Source organism: Patagioenas fasciata, chromosome 8, assembly GCF_037038585.1.
Source record: "Patagioenas fasciata isolate bPatFas1 chromosome 8, bPatFas1.hap1, whole genome shotgun sequence".
Taxonomy (NCBI): Eukaryota; Metazoa; Chordata; class Aves; order Columbiformes; family Columbidae; genus Patagioenas; species Patagioenas fasciata.
The window spans coordinates 32427558-32444429 of NC_092527.1; the positions used below are offsets into that span (position 1 = coordinate 32427558).

Genomic DNA, 16872 nt, shown 5'->3' on the forward strand with positions numbered 1-16872 from the left:
AGCTATTAATATTGCTAACCTTTCCCAACTTATAAACACCCTGTTGTGGTCTCCCACACATCTGTTGTGTCCTCTAAAAAGACCTGTGCTCCTTTAACCAGGGTATTGTGTAGAAACTGTCAGGACAATGATGTGAATTATAAACTGGGTTGTCCAAGAGGTCTATTGGTTTCTTACTACATTTCTGGGGCAGTTTGGGTCAAAGCATTGGTACGATGGAAACTGTCTTTATATTTTCAAGGCATAATTTTAAAAATAAACCAACCTCAACTGCTTCAAATTCCTGCCAGCACTTTGGCTTTTCTGTCAGCTGAGATTATAGATAATTGCATGGCCTGTGGCATGGCTTAACTTTTACAGCACCTTCTATGAGGTACTCCTTCCATAGGTTTTACCACACTGATATTAAATCTGTGATGAGATTAGCTTGACCTGACTGTTTGGAGGGTTGGGGATTGTGGAAGAGCTGAGAATGTTGTATGAGCACAGCTTTGTATAGAGAGTGTGTGTGTATGTATGCATACGTTTTTATGCGTATATATATACATACATAAATGTTTTCTCGAGCTGTGGATAATAACCCTCTTGCATATCTCCTTAGGGATACTAAAGTCTTGAAAGTAAGATGTGAATGGCTGCCTGGGAAAGCCAGCCCAGAGATTTCATTTGTTGAGGTCTCTGCTGGTTGCCCTGTCAAGGGCTTGACTTTGTCTTCCTGAACAAAATATCTCCAGGAGCACAGTGGGATGTCAGCCCAGGGCTACGGGTGAAGCGGATCCACTGTGAAACTAAACTGCTGCATGTTGGCCCTTGTTGGCTTTCAGCCATGGAGGAAATTTTACAGAAATGGATCTAAGTGCTGTTGTGCTTCACGTGTCAGAAGTGGTGTTAGACCCTTGCTGGCAAGGAACATGTCTGGCCTCTCTGGCAGCGTGACCGAGCCCTGCAGGATGTGCATCACGGGCCAGAAGTCACACAGGTTGCTGGGCATTCCTGATGGGAGAAGTAGGTGATGCTAGAGGGAACTGTGACTACACAAAACACAATGCTTGGCTGCTGAGTTGCTCTTCGGTGCATTCTTCAGGCAGCATTTCTCTTCAGCAGCTGACTGTGAGCACTGCCCCTACCAGCACAGGAATAATGTATAGCACAGGAATAACCTGTAGCCCCATGACTGCAGTGGCTCTGTCTGCTGCCAGCCTGTCCCACCCGCTCACTGAGCTGTTTGGGGCAGTGAACTTGAATTTCTGTGTTACTGTCAAATGCCATCACACTTTTTGATCTTGCTGCATAACTAATAGAAGTTGCTAATCAGTTACTGGGGAGTCTTCAAATCACCTTGCTGGTCCTGGGGAGCTGTATCCCAGTATGGCTTTGCTGACCTAACTACTCTACTGCAGGAATGGATTTGAAGAGAAATTATTAGTAAAGATTTGTATCAGTATATAATCAGTTAAGGATATAAGCTGAAATTCAAATTTGTACTTAGATATGGTTTTTATTTAAAACAATATTGTAGTTAAGATTTCAGTAACATATTTTACAAATCGTTCTTCAGATGCTCTTTCTGGAGCTCAAGTGGTTGTGTTATAAATGAAGAATGGATTCAGGATACTTCACAGTATTAGTGGTTATCTTATAATGTTTTCCAGATGGCAGAACATGATGTAATCCATACTGCTCAGTTTGTTTCACTGCACTGTGTACTCTGTCATACCCAATAAGTAACCAAGAGACTTTAAGAAGCTCATCAGGCTGTTATGACGATAGCTGGTTAATCCAACTGTTCTTTATTACATTATGAAAACTGCAGATTAACAAATCACTTGTTGGTGAATGTAGGAAGATTGATTGCTACTCAAAGCTCTGCAAAAACTAGATACGCAACTCGGATTAGCTTAGCTCAAGCTACACTTTGGTGAATGAATTCCATTTTCCTCAGGGCTATGAAGTAGTTTACATCTGTTCAATTGTAAATTTCTCTAGCAGAACTGGGTAATGGTGATTCCTCTTTGGAGAAGTGATGGGAATGTTTGATAGTTGTTGTTTGCATTGATCTGAAATTAAACCACAGCACTAGCATCACTGGTTGTGTGGGCATGGTGACTAAGGTCAAAGTAATTGCAGCTTGCAGTTGCTCATAATTCTGCCAGTGTTTGTGCAATAATGTTGTTTACTAACTAGTGCTTTTATTAGGCTGACAGACCATCTTTTAAATGGCAAACCCATCAAATTTAAGTAGGTACTTTGCTCAGGATTTTCTCAGCATTAATTGAAGGCGCCAGGCATCCTGCATTGGGACAGGTGCAGTTGTGCTGTGCAGAGGCAGGATTTGAGGAGTACATGGGGTGCAGCAGCTCCCTGTGCATCCCTACATCCAGCTGTGTAGGGTTTCTCATTTGAACCTGTGTCCAAGAAGTCTTCAGGGGACATTAAGGCTGGTGTAGTAAATCTATTGACAGTTATCCTGTAGGGTGGGCTTTGTACACACTTTTTTAGGCTATCCTGCTCTTTGGCGAAGCCCAGAAAAATGGGATGGAGATAAGAATAATAAGAAGCCTAAATACATGGCATGAACTAGCTTCTGGAAAGGAGGTGAAAATTTCCTGAAGTGGGTTTAATATCTTGTGGTTGTCTCACCATCCATGGAGCAGTTGCCTGTAGACTGCCTTTGGTAGGACATACATCGCTGGGCTGGTTCATCCGATCTGGAATGGCGCTTTCTATCCTGTCTGTATGTGCTCAGGCAAGGAGGGTTGAACAGGAGCTGAGAAACACTGGGAAAAAGAGTAGTTTCCAACACAATTGTCATTTTAACAGCTTGCTATGTCTTACTGTTTTAAGCAGTGACTTCCTCAACTGGTTTTTATCATGCCTGGCGTTGCTTGGCTGGAAGCTGTTTTTATTTTTCCTTTACCCTGTCTCTGGGGAATTCCCCAGTTCAGTGTCAAAACACCCCCATGCAGGGGAGATGGGAAAGAGGTATACATGATGCACATGTCTCTTTTTTACAGTTTCCTGATGATCTTCAGCTGCTTTTAAGGAGCATTTGTTGTTCATAGTCAGTCCACGCATGTTTGTTGACTCAAGTTGTCTTTGCTCACTGCAGTGTTGCTGGTGGTTAATGGGCTTTGCTGTTTTGATTTCTATGGCTTGTCCTGTGAAACAAAATAAATGACAGTGGCTTTAGGAAATTGAAGAGTAGCAGAGAGATAATTATATTTTTCATTAAATATTCCTCCAAGTCCAGGGGGCTCAGTTCTGCACAGCCTCTTCGCCTCTTTCTCCACATCTTTTGCAAAGAGTATGTGAACATGGGCTCTCCAGTGAAATAAGGGCTGGGAAAGGGGACAGAGAAAGGGAAGGAGTCCTGAAAGGGTGATGTTTCCATGCCCTTCTTCTGCAGCCCTTCTCACTTTCCTCCCCTACTCCTCAGTAACTTTTCCTTCATGTTTTCTGCCACACAATATTTTTCTAGTATTCCTGATGTGCTGTCGTGTCCTGATCTGCCTGATTCCTAGTTTCTCCTCTACCAAACTTTGGTTTTAGCCTTTTATGTAAGAATTGTCTGCTTCTTCCTCAGCAGCTAGACCTTGTGTATAAAGCACAAAGAAGAAATATCCATCGCTTTTTCCTGTTTAGAAGAAACACCATAGAGAATCACAGTAGATTTGACACCTGGAGAGCTTTCTGCTCAGGAATCCAGCCCACTGACTTGCTTTAAGGTGGTGGGAATGGGAAGTCAATATTTGTTTGTCTGAGAGAAGCCAGAGGTTTTCAGAGTTGATAGAAAGACAAAACTTTATGTACTGGAATTGTAACATTGATCAAAGGCCTGAAAACGCTCTATTAACAGCGTTTTTCTGGCACTATATGGTCCCTACTCCAAGAAAATTTGACTTTGATGAAGGAGGGAGCGACTATAAAAGACATTGCCTTCCCGGGAGGAGTGGGGAGCCCTTTCCTGTGTTTTAAAGAGCCTGTATAAAACAAGTTGAAATCCTGCCTGGAAGGATTTTTGGCTTGCAGAGCGCTGCTGTAAGCGTAGACTTTGTGTTGGCTCAGCGCACAGACCGCGGGTCTCGGAGCCGTTAAGCGCAAAAGGTCAGGATTGCATTTAGCCCATAACTATCAACTCTGTGATACACTATTAGTCATAGAAACTTGAGAAATTTGTTAAGATGTTCTGAGTTTGGTTTCGATATGTTGGGACAGCTTTTTAAATTCCTCTGCAGTTTAAAGCGTTACTGCCAGTAGGAAAATCAGTTGATCGAAATACAGCGTTTTTAAAAGATTTTACTACCCTGAGGCTTTTTGTGATTTTTACAGTCATCTTCTCATTTTAAGAGAAAGAAGTTGTCTGTAAGCGTAAAGGCTGTCTGTCTAGAAGTAAATTCTTTATGCATAATATGGTTGCAACACTTCCATGCAGCTTTTCAGTTGCAGAAGTAGTACAAGATCTTTTTAGCAGCAATTGGTTAAAAAAATTATTCAGACGCAAGTAAGATTTTTTTAATGTTGCAAACATTCCTTTGAAATTCTTAATTATGTTTTTCTTCCTATCTCAGCCCCCAAGTTCTATTTAATTCAAATTAGGAAATTTTTGTTAATCAGTAATGCGGTACCATATTTTGTCATTGTTTCCTAGGAGCTATGTTTATCTAAATCAACTACGTCAAACCGTAACTTTTATGGGAAAGCTACAGAGTAAAGCATAAGTCACTTCTCCTGCATAAATCATTTATTTTAGTCTTTAAACGTCATGTTGTACATATTAACCTTGCCCTTTTTCAGTTTAAAGACGGAGGTCTTTATGAAGTGACGGGGTCTGTTCAATCTTTTGTTCTACTTACAGAAAGAAGAATATTTTTTGCAAAAATCATAGAATATGATATCAAACTCCATTACTTATTTATCCCCATAGATAATAGATACGGGTAAACTGATAACCATGCAGAAGTCTTGTTCTATGCAGAAACTCCTTTGAGTAGGTTATGGAGGAGTGATGGGACAAGCAAAATGGACAATCACTCATGTTTATCCATCAATCAACAATAACATACTGTGGCACATCAGACAATTGTACTATAATTAAATATTTTCTATTTAGAGATCATTCAATGAAATGGTGTCTCATATTTGCTCATATTATAGCTTATTCTTGCTTACTATATCAGTGTATTCTGTTCTTGAAGGTGATTGCAAAAATTTCCCGTTTTTGTGCCTAATCTCTAGGTATGTTGAACACAGAAATTTAAGTTATGAGAAGCTGTTACCTTCTCAGAGATACTGGCTTACTAGTGGTTTAAATCATTTCACATTCTTGTATATATGAATATGTAGTGCAGAAGGAAAATACATTTTTGTGCCTGTATCCTATCGAAAGGATTGTATATCACTGAAAAAAAACATATCTTCCAAAAGCAGTTTACTTTTCTGGCAAAGGGAAGTCCCTTCAGGGTTAGAATCTCAGATTCGAGACTGGCAGGTGAAATTATTTATCACTTCTAAACTAAAAATATATCATGTGAAGGAGATTTAGGTGTCTCTGAACCTCCATAACGTTGCGCTTTTTTATTTTTAAATATTCAATGGTTGTGGTTCGTTGTTGTTGTTTTTGTGTGTGTGTTTGTTTGGTTTGGTTTTGTTTTGCTTTTGTTTAAATCAGGCTTGGAAATAACTATTTAAATTTGTGATTACCAATCTTTTAAATAAGAACATATACACATCCAAGAATAAATTTCATGGAATAATGCTAATTTCATCTGGTGTCATAGGGATCCTGTTCTATACGCTGATACTTTGTTAATTGTGACCAGAGACATATGGCTGAATAATACCCGTCATTTCATTTACTGTATACAGATGATTTTGCCCCTTGATGTAATGAAATTTTTGTTCGGTTTGCAACTGTTCAGTACCTCAGAATCCCACTGTACCTGAAGGTATTGTGTTAGTTATTTTCTAAACCTTTCTGTTTAACATCAAGGTTATTGGTAGAATTCTATTTTACTAGAAATTTTGAGTAAAATGCAAGTAGAAATTTTTTCTTGTGCAGTTTTAAAAATCATCTTTCAATAGTTCTTATAGTGAAAATGTCTTCATGCAACAATGTGATCTAGTAATGCTGCAGAATTCTTAAGCTATTACAACTTAGTAAGGTGTTTTTAAAACTTGGTTTCTGACTTTGAATTTAAAAAACATTACAGAAATTGGTTATTGTATAGTCTTCAAGAAAAGCCTATCAGTGCTCACTTTATAGAATCTAGAACATACTATTTTTAAATAAAATCAAAGGACTTTTCTCAAAACAGAAAGGAAAAGGTTTCTTATGGAAGACAGTCTTGCAAAAAAAAAAAAAGCTTCGTTCTGCTGTTTTGCAAAGAAATCTGCATGTTTCAGCTAAAAAGCACACCATCTTTTTATTAGTTAAATTGTGTATCTCGAAAATTAGCTTGTTTAATTTTGTTATGAAATTATAAAAATCTGTGGTGAAGAAAATGTGGGTCCAATACCTGCCTGTTCGAAATAGATTAAATGAACTGATTAGTAATTGGTAACATCTAGTGGAACCTGGCAGATGATCTCGTAAATGTATTTACTTGATTGCTAATCTACAAAGTATAACAAAACATTAATTTGCAGACTGTCCTGGCCTTAAGTTGTGTTTCAAGCATCCTGTTCCCTTTCAAAAGATAAACTTTCCATAGGCCAGTGCTTATCTTGCTGGGCTTGCCGGCTGTTGGAGATTTAAGCTATACTGGCTGGGACGCCGCGTGCAGTCGAACCTTGCGAACTTACGTGAGTGCTCGGCAAGAACATGGGGAATTACTGAATTTCTATCAGTAAGAGGAAAAGCTCAAAAGTAAGGATAATGGATCAGAAAAGGTAGCGTATTCATTTAACTTAATTATATTAGTTTGTTGTTATTACTTAGAATAATGTTTAATAATTAATGAATTTTCTTTCCTATGGAAAGGAAGAGAACGTAGGATATCTTACTGCTGTCTGTAGCTGCTCAATCTTTTGATAGAAGCGTTTGTGTCTCCAGTGTGTTATATTATTGTGCTATTAGCAAAGGCAGATGAAGGTCTATGGGTTTTGGTTTTAATTCTTGTGAATGGGATAGTGGTGGCATTTGTAAAGATTATATCTACTTTTATTGAAGCACAATGCACAGACATAGGAGAAAGGACTCAGAGGTAGGATTTATTTTTCTTAATTGTTCCTATTGCCCTTGGCAAATACGCTTTTTCTCGAGCATGATTCAGAGCTGTTGTTTCCAAATGGGTTACAGCAGATAGGGATGCCGTTATGTGAAGTGCTTAATGTGGTTTGCAAAACAACTAACAATGAGATAACTGTGGAAATGTTCTCTGCTGCTGTCAGATGCAGACGGTCTATTTTTGACCTGGAGACCAATATCAAGCCCTGGATTTTGTCAGGGCAGGGGGTGGGCACTGAAGACCTTATCTTCTTTTTACCTTTGCTGACAACATATCCTTATCCTTCCTGGGTCTTGGGGTGACTGCTTGATAATGCTGGTATTTAAAACACCTAGATAGGAGAAGTCATGAACTTCTTTTTCTATTTTTAAGGATGCTCATTGAAGTTGCTAGTGAGGCTCTGTGAGCACAGGGCTGTGGGGTGAAACTGGGGGAGGACACTGCTGGTGGGACTGGGAAGCCGTAGAAACACATGTTGCCTTCCACAGTGCTTTGTTAAATAGAGATGTATTAAAATCATAAATTTGCGTTATGTAAGCATAAACAACTTGCAAGTATCAAATATTTGATACACCTCCTCATCTATGTATTTACTTATTTATTGTTTTTCTTTAGTAGGTGTACTTTCAGGAAAAGTACATTTGGGAAAGTTTTAATTAAACAGTTATTTTGTTTGTTTATTTTAAGGAGGACCACTGCAATTACATAGTGTTTTATTTAAGTAAAAGTTATTCACGTGCATTTTTTTTTTAAGATTTACTATTAGCTAAGCAGCTAAAATGCAATTCTATGCCTTCATAAAGGTAAGAAATTGAACGAAACTTCAAAATGGTGAATAGAAGGAGCACACTGAGTTCTGTGCAAACCATTAGAACGCGTGAAGAGTGCTTGGTGTGTGCTGGAGGCTGGTAGTAGCCAGATTCACTCACATTGTGTTAAATTATTTTCTTTGTTTAACCGTTTAGTGTCTTGGCTGGACATTGCCCCCCATCCCAAATTCTTGGACCTCATGCTGTTGAAAGAGCAAAGCAGTTTAACTGCAGAGTTACTACTCCATCTTTGTTTGTGACAAACAAATTACATGTCGTAATTGGCTTTATTTATATTGGGTTTTAAAACTAGAACAAAGTAGTGTAAACAAACTGTAACACTGTGAAAATTTAAGAAATCTGCAGCTAAATATAATGCACAGTTTTCCATCAGAAATTAGTGTCAACTCAAAAAAAAAAAAAACCTCTTAAGATGTCACACATAGCCTTTTATTTTTACAGTATCACTACGGATAAATATTGGTGTTTTGGGCAGAATGATAGTTTGTCATCTGTTTTCAGCCTCTTTCATATAATAACAACTCTTTTACTGGAGGCAAGGAGGCAAAGAGAAGAAACAATTGATTCAATATGGGTGTTTAACTGGTAAATGGTTCCCTATCTAAAGACACATTTGCAAAATTAGAGCAGGACTTTGAAGGAGAAGGTGCGAATGAATGAGCTTATATGTTAGTAGAAAACAAAATGCTCTTTAGCGCATTCAGTCTGTATAAATATGTAATTATTAATAGTAGTTAAGTTACCTCTGTCTCTTCACCTTAATCACACCATGGAGAATATTACCAGAATACTTTCCTCATGTAGCAACATGGAGTTTTCTTTTTGTCAGTGGTTACTGACTTTTTAAATGCTATTTGTTGGCACGCATACTGACATGAAAAATCATTGTGTAATCAGCAATAGTGATGAATTACACCTGAAAAACAAAAGGCGACAAATAATATCTATTTGAACTTGCATTAGTGCAGCCTGGCAGAAGCTACTATTTAACACCTGCATCTATATAATCTTATTAGACAATGGATGCAAATCTCTGTATGAGGAGGAAATACTACTTTGAACAAAGGGAAATGGAAATTATTTTCTCTTTCAGTATAAACTCTTAATTTGAGAAAACATGGTCATCACAGTAGCAGTTCACACAGTCCTGTAGCTCATTTATGTCTTCCCTGGATATCTTAAGTGTCTTAACTGATGTATGTCTAAATTTTCATTACCTGCAATATTAGTCTCATAAGGTTTTGTGTGAACTGGTTTAAAATGTTTGGAAAGAGTTTTATGAGATGTGACTAATGATAATCTGACTCAAAATATTTCTGTAGCAAATGGAAACAAGTGTTACATGTTGGTATTGAGTAAGATTAACAAGTAGTTAAAGAGCTGAACAGATATTCCTTGATATTGTACTTCTTATTTATATCACTATAGATAATATTTTCAGTTGCAGTCTCAGGTGAAAAACAGGAATTACGTTAAAACTAGAGAATAAATGGCAGCATAATTATGCCCATATTTTCCTCTAGTGGCAAAGATCTTCATATCCTTTAGGAAAATGTCAACAGTGTATCTTATTATTTGCTATAATGATAAATTGTTTCTGTTGCAGTCATCCCCATGAGTGCCACTCCTGTATTAAGTAGGATACAATCCTGCTTGTGTTAACTAAAACATCCAAATTGCACAACTTGGTCACTCCTTGTCCTGGGAGCTTGTAGTTCTGGCTACATAGATTTGTTAAATACTCTTATAAAAATTACAAATTTAGCAGCACAGACTGCTCTGAAGCACTTTTTAATTTTATGCATTTTAAGTGTAGATGAATCCCCAGTGATGCCCAGGACTAGATGCTTAGATACGGAAATGTTTAAATGCTGAAAAGTGTACTATCTGTTATCCAGAGGACTGTATGTGTTTTCTGGTTAGAGACCTGCAGAGCTGCCGTATGGAAGTCTTTATCTTTTCTTGGTGTCATTTACCTGTCTTGAAACTCACAAAAAGAAAAAAGTGTAGAGGAGAAAAAGAGAAGCAAAAGGAGCTTTGTTAAAGAACTGCTTTGTTAAAGAATGAGCTGCTTTGGTCCCAGCCGGATCCTTTCCACCTCTCCACTTGGAGAGCTGTGATTTCTTTAAGCCACCTACCTTCAAGGATTTAAACACCCAAAATGTTCTGTTTGGGTAGTAGAAATGGCTTAACATTCACAACATATCACGATTTTCTTTGTTGAAATTTGTCATGGTGACTTTTTAAATTTACCAAAGCCCAACTTTCAGGCTCTTAACGTATCAAACAAGTAATACAGGTCAGCAGAGTATTAGAATTGTGCTGAATGTGATGGATTACTTCAGTGGTATTTAGCGGTCCCTTCAATAGGAGTTTATTTTCTAAAGCAATGACCCGTGTTTTTTCTACTTTTGTTTTACCTGGAGTGAAAACTATAGAAATTTCTTTTTAATGGATTTTATTGCTGATCTTCAGTATAGTTTGAGTATAGTGTTTCCAAGTAAATGGAGTGGCAAAGAGAATCCAATAATCTTGTTGCTGATGCAGCACTGTATGTCTTAAGACTGGAGCTGCTAAACTATGAGCTAAAGCTTTCTAGTTCTAGCAGTGACCTGCTGCATACAGTGCAGTAAGGGAACCTGTGAAGGAGTTTCAGCTGCAAAACACTCATTTACGCAATGTATCAAATATCATCTTAATAGAACATGAGGTTTATTAATCTTTTAAAAATACTCTGAAGCCATTGTTAAGGTACACTGGTAAAACCAAGAAGGAATTATATTCCTCGTGAATAATTAGCTCTGGAACAGTTCTTTCCATGTATCTTTTGACCCAGTACATAGGCATTATAGGCATACAACTAAGCAAATCATGCAGTCTTAGAAATCCTGTTATACCAATAAATATATTCCATCTTACTACCCCCAAAAAGCAGCAAGGAGTGTTAACTCTTTTTTGCCAGGAATCTGCAAATACATTTTATATTCCTTCCTGTCTCTTCATCATATATCATGGTGGGCTTTTAGAAAGAAATATTTTAGAGACTCCCGTTCATTTCTCTCAGAATTGTATTCATGTGTGAAGTTGCCAAAGACAGTTGGTTTGGGGTTTTCTGTTTGTTATTTGTTAGTCCTTTTTACCACTAACAGTTCTTTTTCTGAATCTTTGCTTGAGCGAACACGTCAGGTAACCCTCCCCACACGCCCTGGTATCTGAGCAAAATAGATATTAATGTCCAGTATTAAGCTTTGTTAAACAGCCCACTACTAAATGTTTCAGTAAAATGACTAAAGAAAGAATGGGAATCTTGGCTTTGTTGAGCAGGAAAATAATTGCATTTGATTCAGTTAGTGATTTCAAATACTACTTTTTGAATAACTGACATGGGACAATTTGAAGCCCAAGCCCAATTAATTCTCCGTGATGGATCTTAAATCTTAGAGCTGTTACCTTAGAGGAAATTCATTTACTTATATTTTTGGGCTTGAGAGAAAAACAACAAAAAAATGACCTTAAAATCAATCAACTGACGGACTTGTGGAGGTGTTGGTGATCTTGGCCACTCTTATCAAAAAGTGCCCCTAAAGAGCCTGTGGCATTAGTGTTTTTTTTTCATTCGTAGCACAACTGGGACACAGAAACCCCATTTTCTTTAGCAAGAATACTTGGACGCCCTCCAGTCAAGTGGGAACAAAGAGTTGTCTGTCAGGGTCCTGGGAGCCCCCACATCTGCTTTTTAAAACAGGATGTGGGGAAGGGTAAAAATCCTCTCCATCTGTGATGCCAACACGGCTTTGAGAACACCTGGAATTGCCAGACCCAGCATTTGAAGCTTATCACTGGAGCTGATTTCTGATCGACTAAATGCCTTTCGCGGCTGAGTTTCCATGTGCTGTGGAAAAAAAGTGTTAGGGCAGATTTTCCACTGAAGGATCTGGACCCTAAAATCTTAACCCATTCACCTCCTTTGGAAAGCTGTAAAATAATTTCACCAAATAACTTCTGGGTGGCTGTTTAGCCTGATTTTTGTTTTTATTAAAAAAAAAAAAAAAAAAGTTACCAAAAAATTCTTTGAGTAATTTTTAGTGCATTTCAGTATCCACTCAGAATTTCATAAGCAAATGTATATAATTTATACCTTTATTTTTTGTTAATTGCCTTCAGTTTAAGTTGATTTCACTTGTGTAGATGTCCAACAGAGCAGAGAACACTAAGCACACAGCCAGGTTGCTTAAGGAAATGTCGTTCTGTGCTTGAAAGTGAACTGCAATAGCCGTGCTTTTTCAGTAAAGCCTGAAAGTGTTTCCTGCAATCAACGTGCAATGAAAATGGCCCAAGTGCACCATACTGTCAGTCAGCTTTAACAGAATGTGATTCAGCAGTTACTCAGATAATTGGCTAGCTAATTAAAAGAAGAAGAAATATTTTGGTGGAAAATTTGTGAAAGGAAAATTGTTTCTAGGCTTTGTCGTATAAATTATTCATCTGTCTGTTTTCAACTAAAGATACTGTTGGTGAATCCTGTCAACAATTTCAAATGAGTAGTGATGTTTCATTTGATTAAAGCTGTCTTAGGACTCTGTATATAACGTCAAGAGGATTTGTTTGGTTTCTTTTATTTTGTTTGTTTAATTTGCAATGGGGAAACAATAATGGGCTACCATGTCCCGGCTCTAACACTTCTAGATCTCTGGAACAGCAATAATGAAACTTGTCTGGGCAACTTACAAAAGCTCTGCTTTGTATTTCAAAGATAGTTTCTTTCAATCAGTGGCCTAATTAACTGCATATTAATAAATGTAGAATTTCTTGATATAAACATAAAGAATCTGGTTCAGAATACGTTACAATATATTTTTAGAAAGGAGTCATAGTAAAAAATGTGGTTACAGTCGTCTTTATTTCTGGAATTTTAAAGTTTGCAGGAAAACTCTGAAATGGGAAGGTTGACAGTAATTATGTGTTCTTGAAACTAGTAGGTGAGTATGTTAATGACTGCTTTTTGTATTCACTATTCGTCATTTATTGTAGCATGTAATCTTAAAAGTTCATCGACTTGTGTTTGATGGTTTTAATATTGAAATAAACCCCCTGTCTATTAAGGAGGGTATGCAGTACGGATTGAGAGGCAATCGAGTACATTAATTCTTGTTGTTTCATTTTTATGGTAAATACCAAATGTTAAGGATGTTCGTGGTTTTTTTGGTCTGCTGAGTTTCTGCTGATTTTTCTCAAATACGAGTCTGAACGATGTGTTCAGAATTGTAAAGCTTGGTTGGTTTAGAAGTCAGTTTCGATTGTAAAGAATGAAGGTTCAATTTCATCTCTTGTATAATTGTAATCTTGAAAGAAAATCTTTAAATTCCCATGAACTACAGTAGAGTTAATGTGTCAGTTGGGCTGGTTACATCCTCCTCAACAGAGAAGTCTGCAAAATACTGAAACTTCAGCACAGGACATTCCTACTTCATCAGTTCAAATAAAGATAACAGTAAGATTGTTTGAAGGATTACTTTTAAATTTAAGAAGCAGAGAATATTTTGAATGGAAAAAACCCTATGAAATTAGGTGGTGAGAGGAAAACCCAGGTGACAAAGCATTTGTGTTAATCTGGCTCAGAGTTTACCTTCACTCTTTCTTTTGACAGTCTCAACACTTCGTAATCCTTTGTAATTTAAAACTGGGTATGCACTGCTTTTTTCTGTGGAACAAAATACAAGGTAGAGACGTGGGGGGGGGGGAAGTAACAATTAAAACCAAAAACACTTGTATATAACAGAGATTTTTCTAATTACTTGGCAGACAGTACCATAGAATATAACTGTATCTATAACTTGTAGAATAATTTTCCATTAGCATACTGCTTGCAGTCTATTCAACATTTAAGAAAACTGATTTTCTATATTGCTGTTCTGAGAGGTTTGAGCTGCGCACGTAGTTAGAAGCTGCTACACTGTTGGCTTTTTGGAAAAATGTACAAGGAAATTTTCCCTAGAAGTTCACTGTTATAGAAGAAACAGCTTATTTAAAAGCCATCCCATTCTTTGTGAATACCCTAAAAGTAAATTGTTTATGTTAGAATCTTGTTTTTTAAAAATAGTAAGACATGGCTTGAACTGACACATTTTATCCTTTTCAGTCAAATATTTTTGAAGTAATTTTTTTAGTAGTTTTTAAGTATATTTTTCTGTATTTCTAAGAGACACAATATAACAGAAGCATAGCAAAGATGAAGGATCATTGAATGACGGTGAGGAAAAACACCGAATCTATTGAACAGGGCACTTCAGCGGCATATGAGCGTAGTTAAAATGTTACAAAATTTCTGTTTCTTTGAGGTTACTATGTTCATATTAATGCTGGCAATGAAGTAAATTTTCTTAAAATCCTCACTGAGTTCAGTAAGTCTTTTTCTGTGCTGTCCAGAGGGTACACGCAATGAATGTAAGAGTATTTGGATGTTATAATTAAATGTCAGTATACTACCACAGTTGAACAATACGAGCTTTTAATGTCAGCCAAGTCTTTGATGTGTTTGGCATTAGATTTTTTGGGGGGATGTATAAAAGCTGTATTACATAAATACTGTAAATTATAATTAATCCACATGTTATAGTACAGAAGTCAACTAATGTTTATGTTTAGCTATTAAAATGTTTTTAATGTCAAATTTTGAAGGTTAAAAACTTTGTTTAACTTTGCGTGCATTTAAATATATTGAAAGGAGTTTAATTTCCTTTCAATTGAATAGCTATACTTTTCCTTTATGGAGCCAGTTTTGTTCTTCTAACTTAAGAGAAAGTGTTCACCGTACAAAAATTCCATAGTGTGTTACCAGTACACTTTAAAATGGAATGGAAATACAGAAGCATTGCATGTGTCACGAATTCCCTGTCCAGATACACACATATCATACAATCTCTTCTTTCTTTTGTACATGATGTTTGTTTTGGGTCTTTTTGTTTGGTGTTTTGGTTTTTTTTTTTTTTTTTCTTTTGAGGTGAATTTAGGAGGCTTGAACCTAGCTGGCTTTTTCAAAAAATAGAGTTTGCACTAGATTTGTTTTTAATATATCCCGACCGATTATCAGTGCTTTCTTTCCTAGTAGTTTTAAGGGATACACACACAAAAAAAATACCTGGGAAATAGCTGATAACTCCTGTGAGATCTGTCAAGAGTAATGACTGGAATATAAAGAATTAGGATATAGAGAGGACAAATATAGAGAGGATGAAATGACAGACAATGCAATAATCCACTGTTATACTGCAATAAGTAATCAAAAATGTAATAACTCAGTAAAAATATTGTCTTTCCTAGGTTGTTTAGGGGCTGAACAGTCTGTCGATGATAGAAAAAACTGGGCAGTTGTGACAAACCTGCTGTGTGACCCACCTGGCCATAGGTGTGCGCAGGGGACCCCAGGCACAGGGGCTGCTTGCCGCTCACTCCACGGTGGCATCGCTTGAGAGGTGGCGGGCAGGACAGGCAGGACAGTCAGGCATCCCAGGGCATGGGGCTGCAGCAACGGCCTCGCAGTCGGAGCTCTCAGCGTTGCGGGGATGCGGATTGCGCCGGGCTGAGCGGTGCTGTTCCCGTAGGCGCTGTGCACATCTAGTGGGGGCAGCCGCCTACACCTCAAAGACTTTGTCAAGGATTAGAGGGCTTTAGCGAGGATCGTGTGGTTTTGTTGCTCCGTGCATTGGGAAATGCAGTTGTGGCTTTACGCGGGTAGAGGTTACAGTCCAGTTTGAAAGATGAGCTACAAGAGGTTCCCATAATATTGTGAATTAAATAATGCGAGTTGAAATACAACAGAGAAGATAATAAATGTGGAGAGAACAAAGGGGTGAATTACAGTGACAAGTAAACTGGGCTCACGGACTAGTTCTGGCAGTACTCAAGTTGCCTTGAGACAATAGTAAACAATTTAATAGTAATTTGCCAATATATGTATTTGGCTACTGGTAAGGCTCTACAAGATATTGCATCCTTTTTTGTTTACATATTGATTAAAAATAGAACATATTACTCTGTCTCATGTGAATGAACTGGGATATTCCCTGAGTGCAGTTTAAAAGATCAGTATTATAATTTAAACTGTAGAAAACACAGGTGCAAAGAACATAAATAAGATTGCACATGCTTTAGCCATTCCATATCATGAGCTGCTTAATTATCCTTCTTTGCTTGTAATTGAATATAGCCAAACCAGTGTCAGGTTTATGAACACCTATAGGTGGCATTTCTTAGGAGATTCCTCGATGAGATTGATGAGTTTGCCATATCATCTGACACTCTGGACCAAAAGTCATTTTCTTACCTTCTAGCTTGTCAAGAGCAGCAGACTTTTTTTTGTGCAGCTTGATGACAGATGAAACGAGTGTTCCGCATATGGGAATCTTCTTTGTGCTAAGATGTAAGTTTTATGGCAGAGAATTAAGAAGGCTTGAAGGCTTGTGCCTTTTGGTTTTCTTTTTTTTTTTTTTTTTCCAAATGAGCATGAAAAGCATTGATGTGGGTCATTAACAGTAATAGTCAGCTCTAAGAAAAAGGCACCTGCCTGGGTGCTTCATGGGGATAGGGAAATGCTGTCTGTGCTCAGGCCATGGTTTTGAGCGTACAGCCTCATTGGGAATATCTGAGGTTGGGCATTTTGGGTGACTCTTGCACAGCAAACCGATAGGTCTGGTTTGGATTCCAGTGAATAAGCATCTGTATCACAAAGCCTGGTTATTGGTCTCAGCAAAGGGAGACTGCATTACTTTAATCTCTAGAAGGAGTCAACGTTCTCCATTGTGTGGGAGTTACTTGTA

The 16872-nt window shown here is 37.5% G+C and overlaps 1 protein-coding gene and 1 long non-coding RNA gene across 6 annotated transcripts in view; one reads left to right on the forward strand and one right to left on the reverse strand.

The window, feature by feature from the left end:
- Positions 1-16872, forward strand: part of RBM20 (RNA binding motif protein 20) — a 104991-nt gene that overhangs the window by 16756 nt on the left and 71363 nt on the right. The window contains exon 1 of one of the 5 annotated variants that reach the window (XM_065843213.2): positions 6758-6888. The exons of the other annotated variants lie outside the window; for them this stretch is intronic. Within the exon in view, the coding sequence (XP_065699285.1) occupies positions 6875-6888 (14 nt within the window). The 5' untranslated portion in view covers positions 6758-6874. Of the gene's footprint in view, positions 1-6757; positions 6889-16872 lie in introns of those variants that run through there. 5 annotated transcript variants of the gene reach the window in all.
- On the reverse strand, positions 1479-16652 carry LOC139828570 (uncharacterized). Its single transcript, XR_011740337.1, has 3 exons — positions 16380-16652; positions 15452-15818; positions 1479-3158 (listed from the first exon to the last, which is right to left on the reverse strand). It is a non-coding gene; the product is annotated as an uncharacterized lncRNA (long non-coding RNA).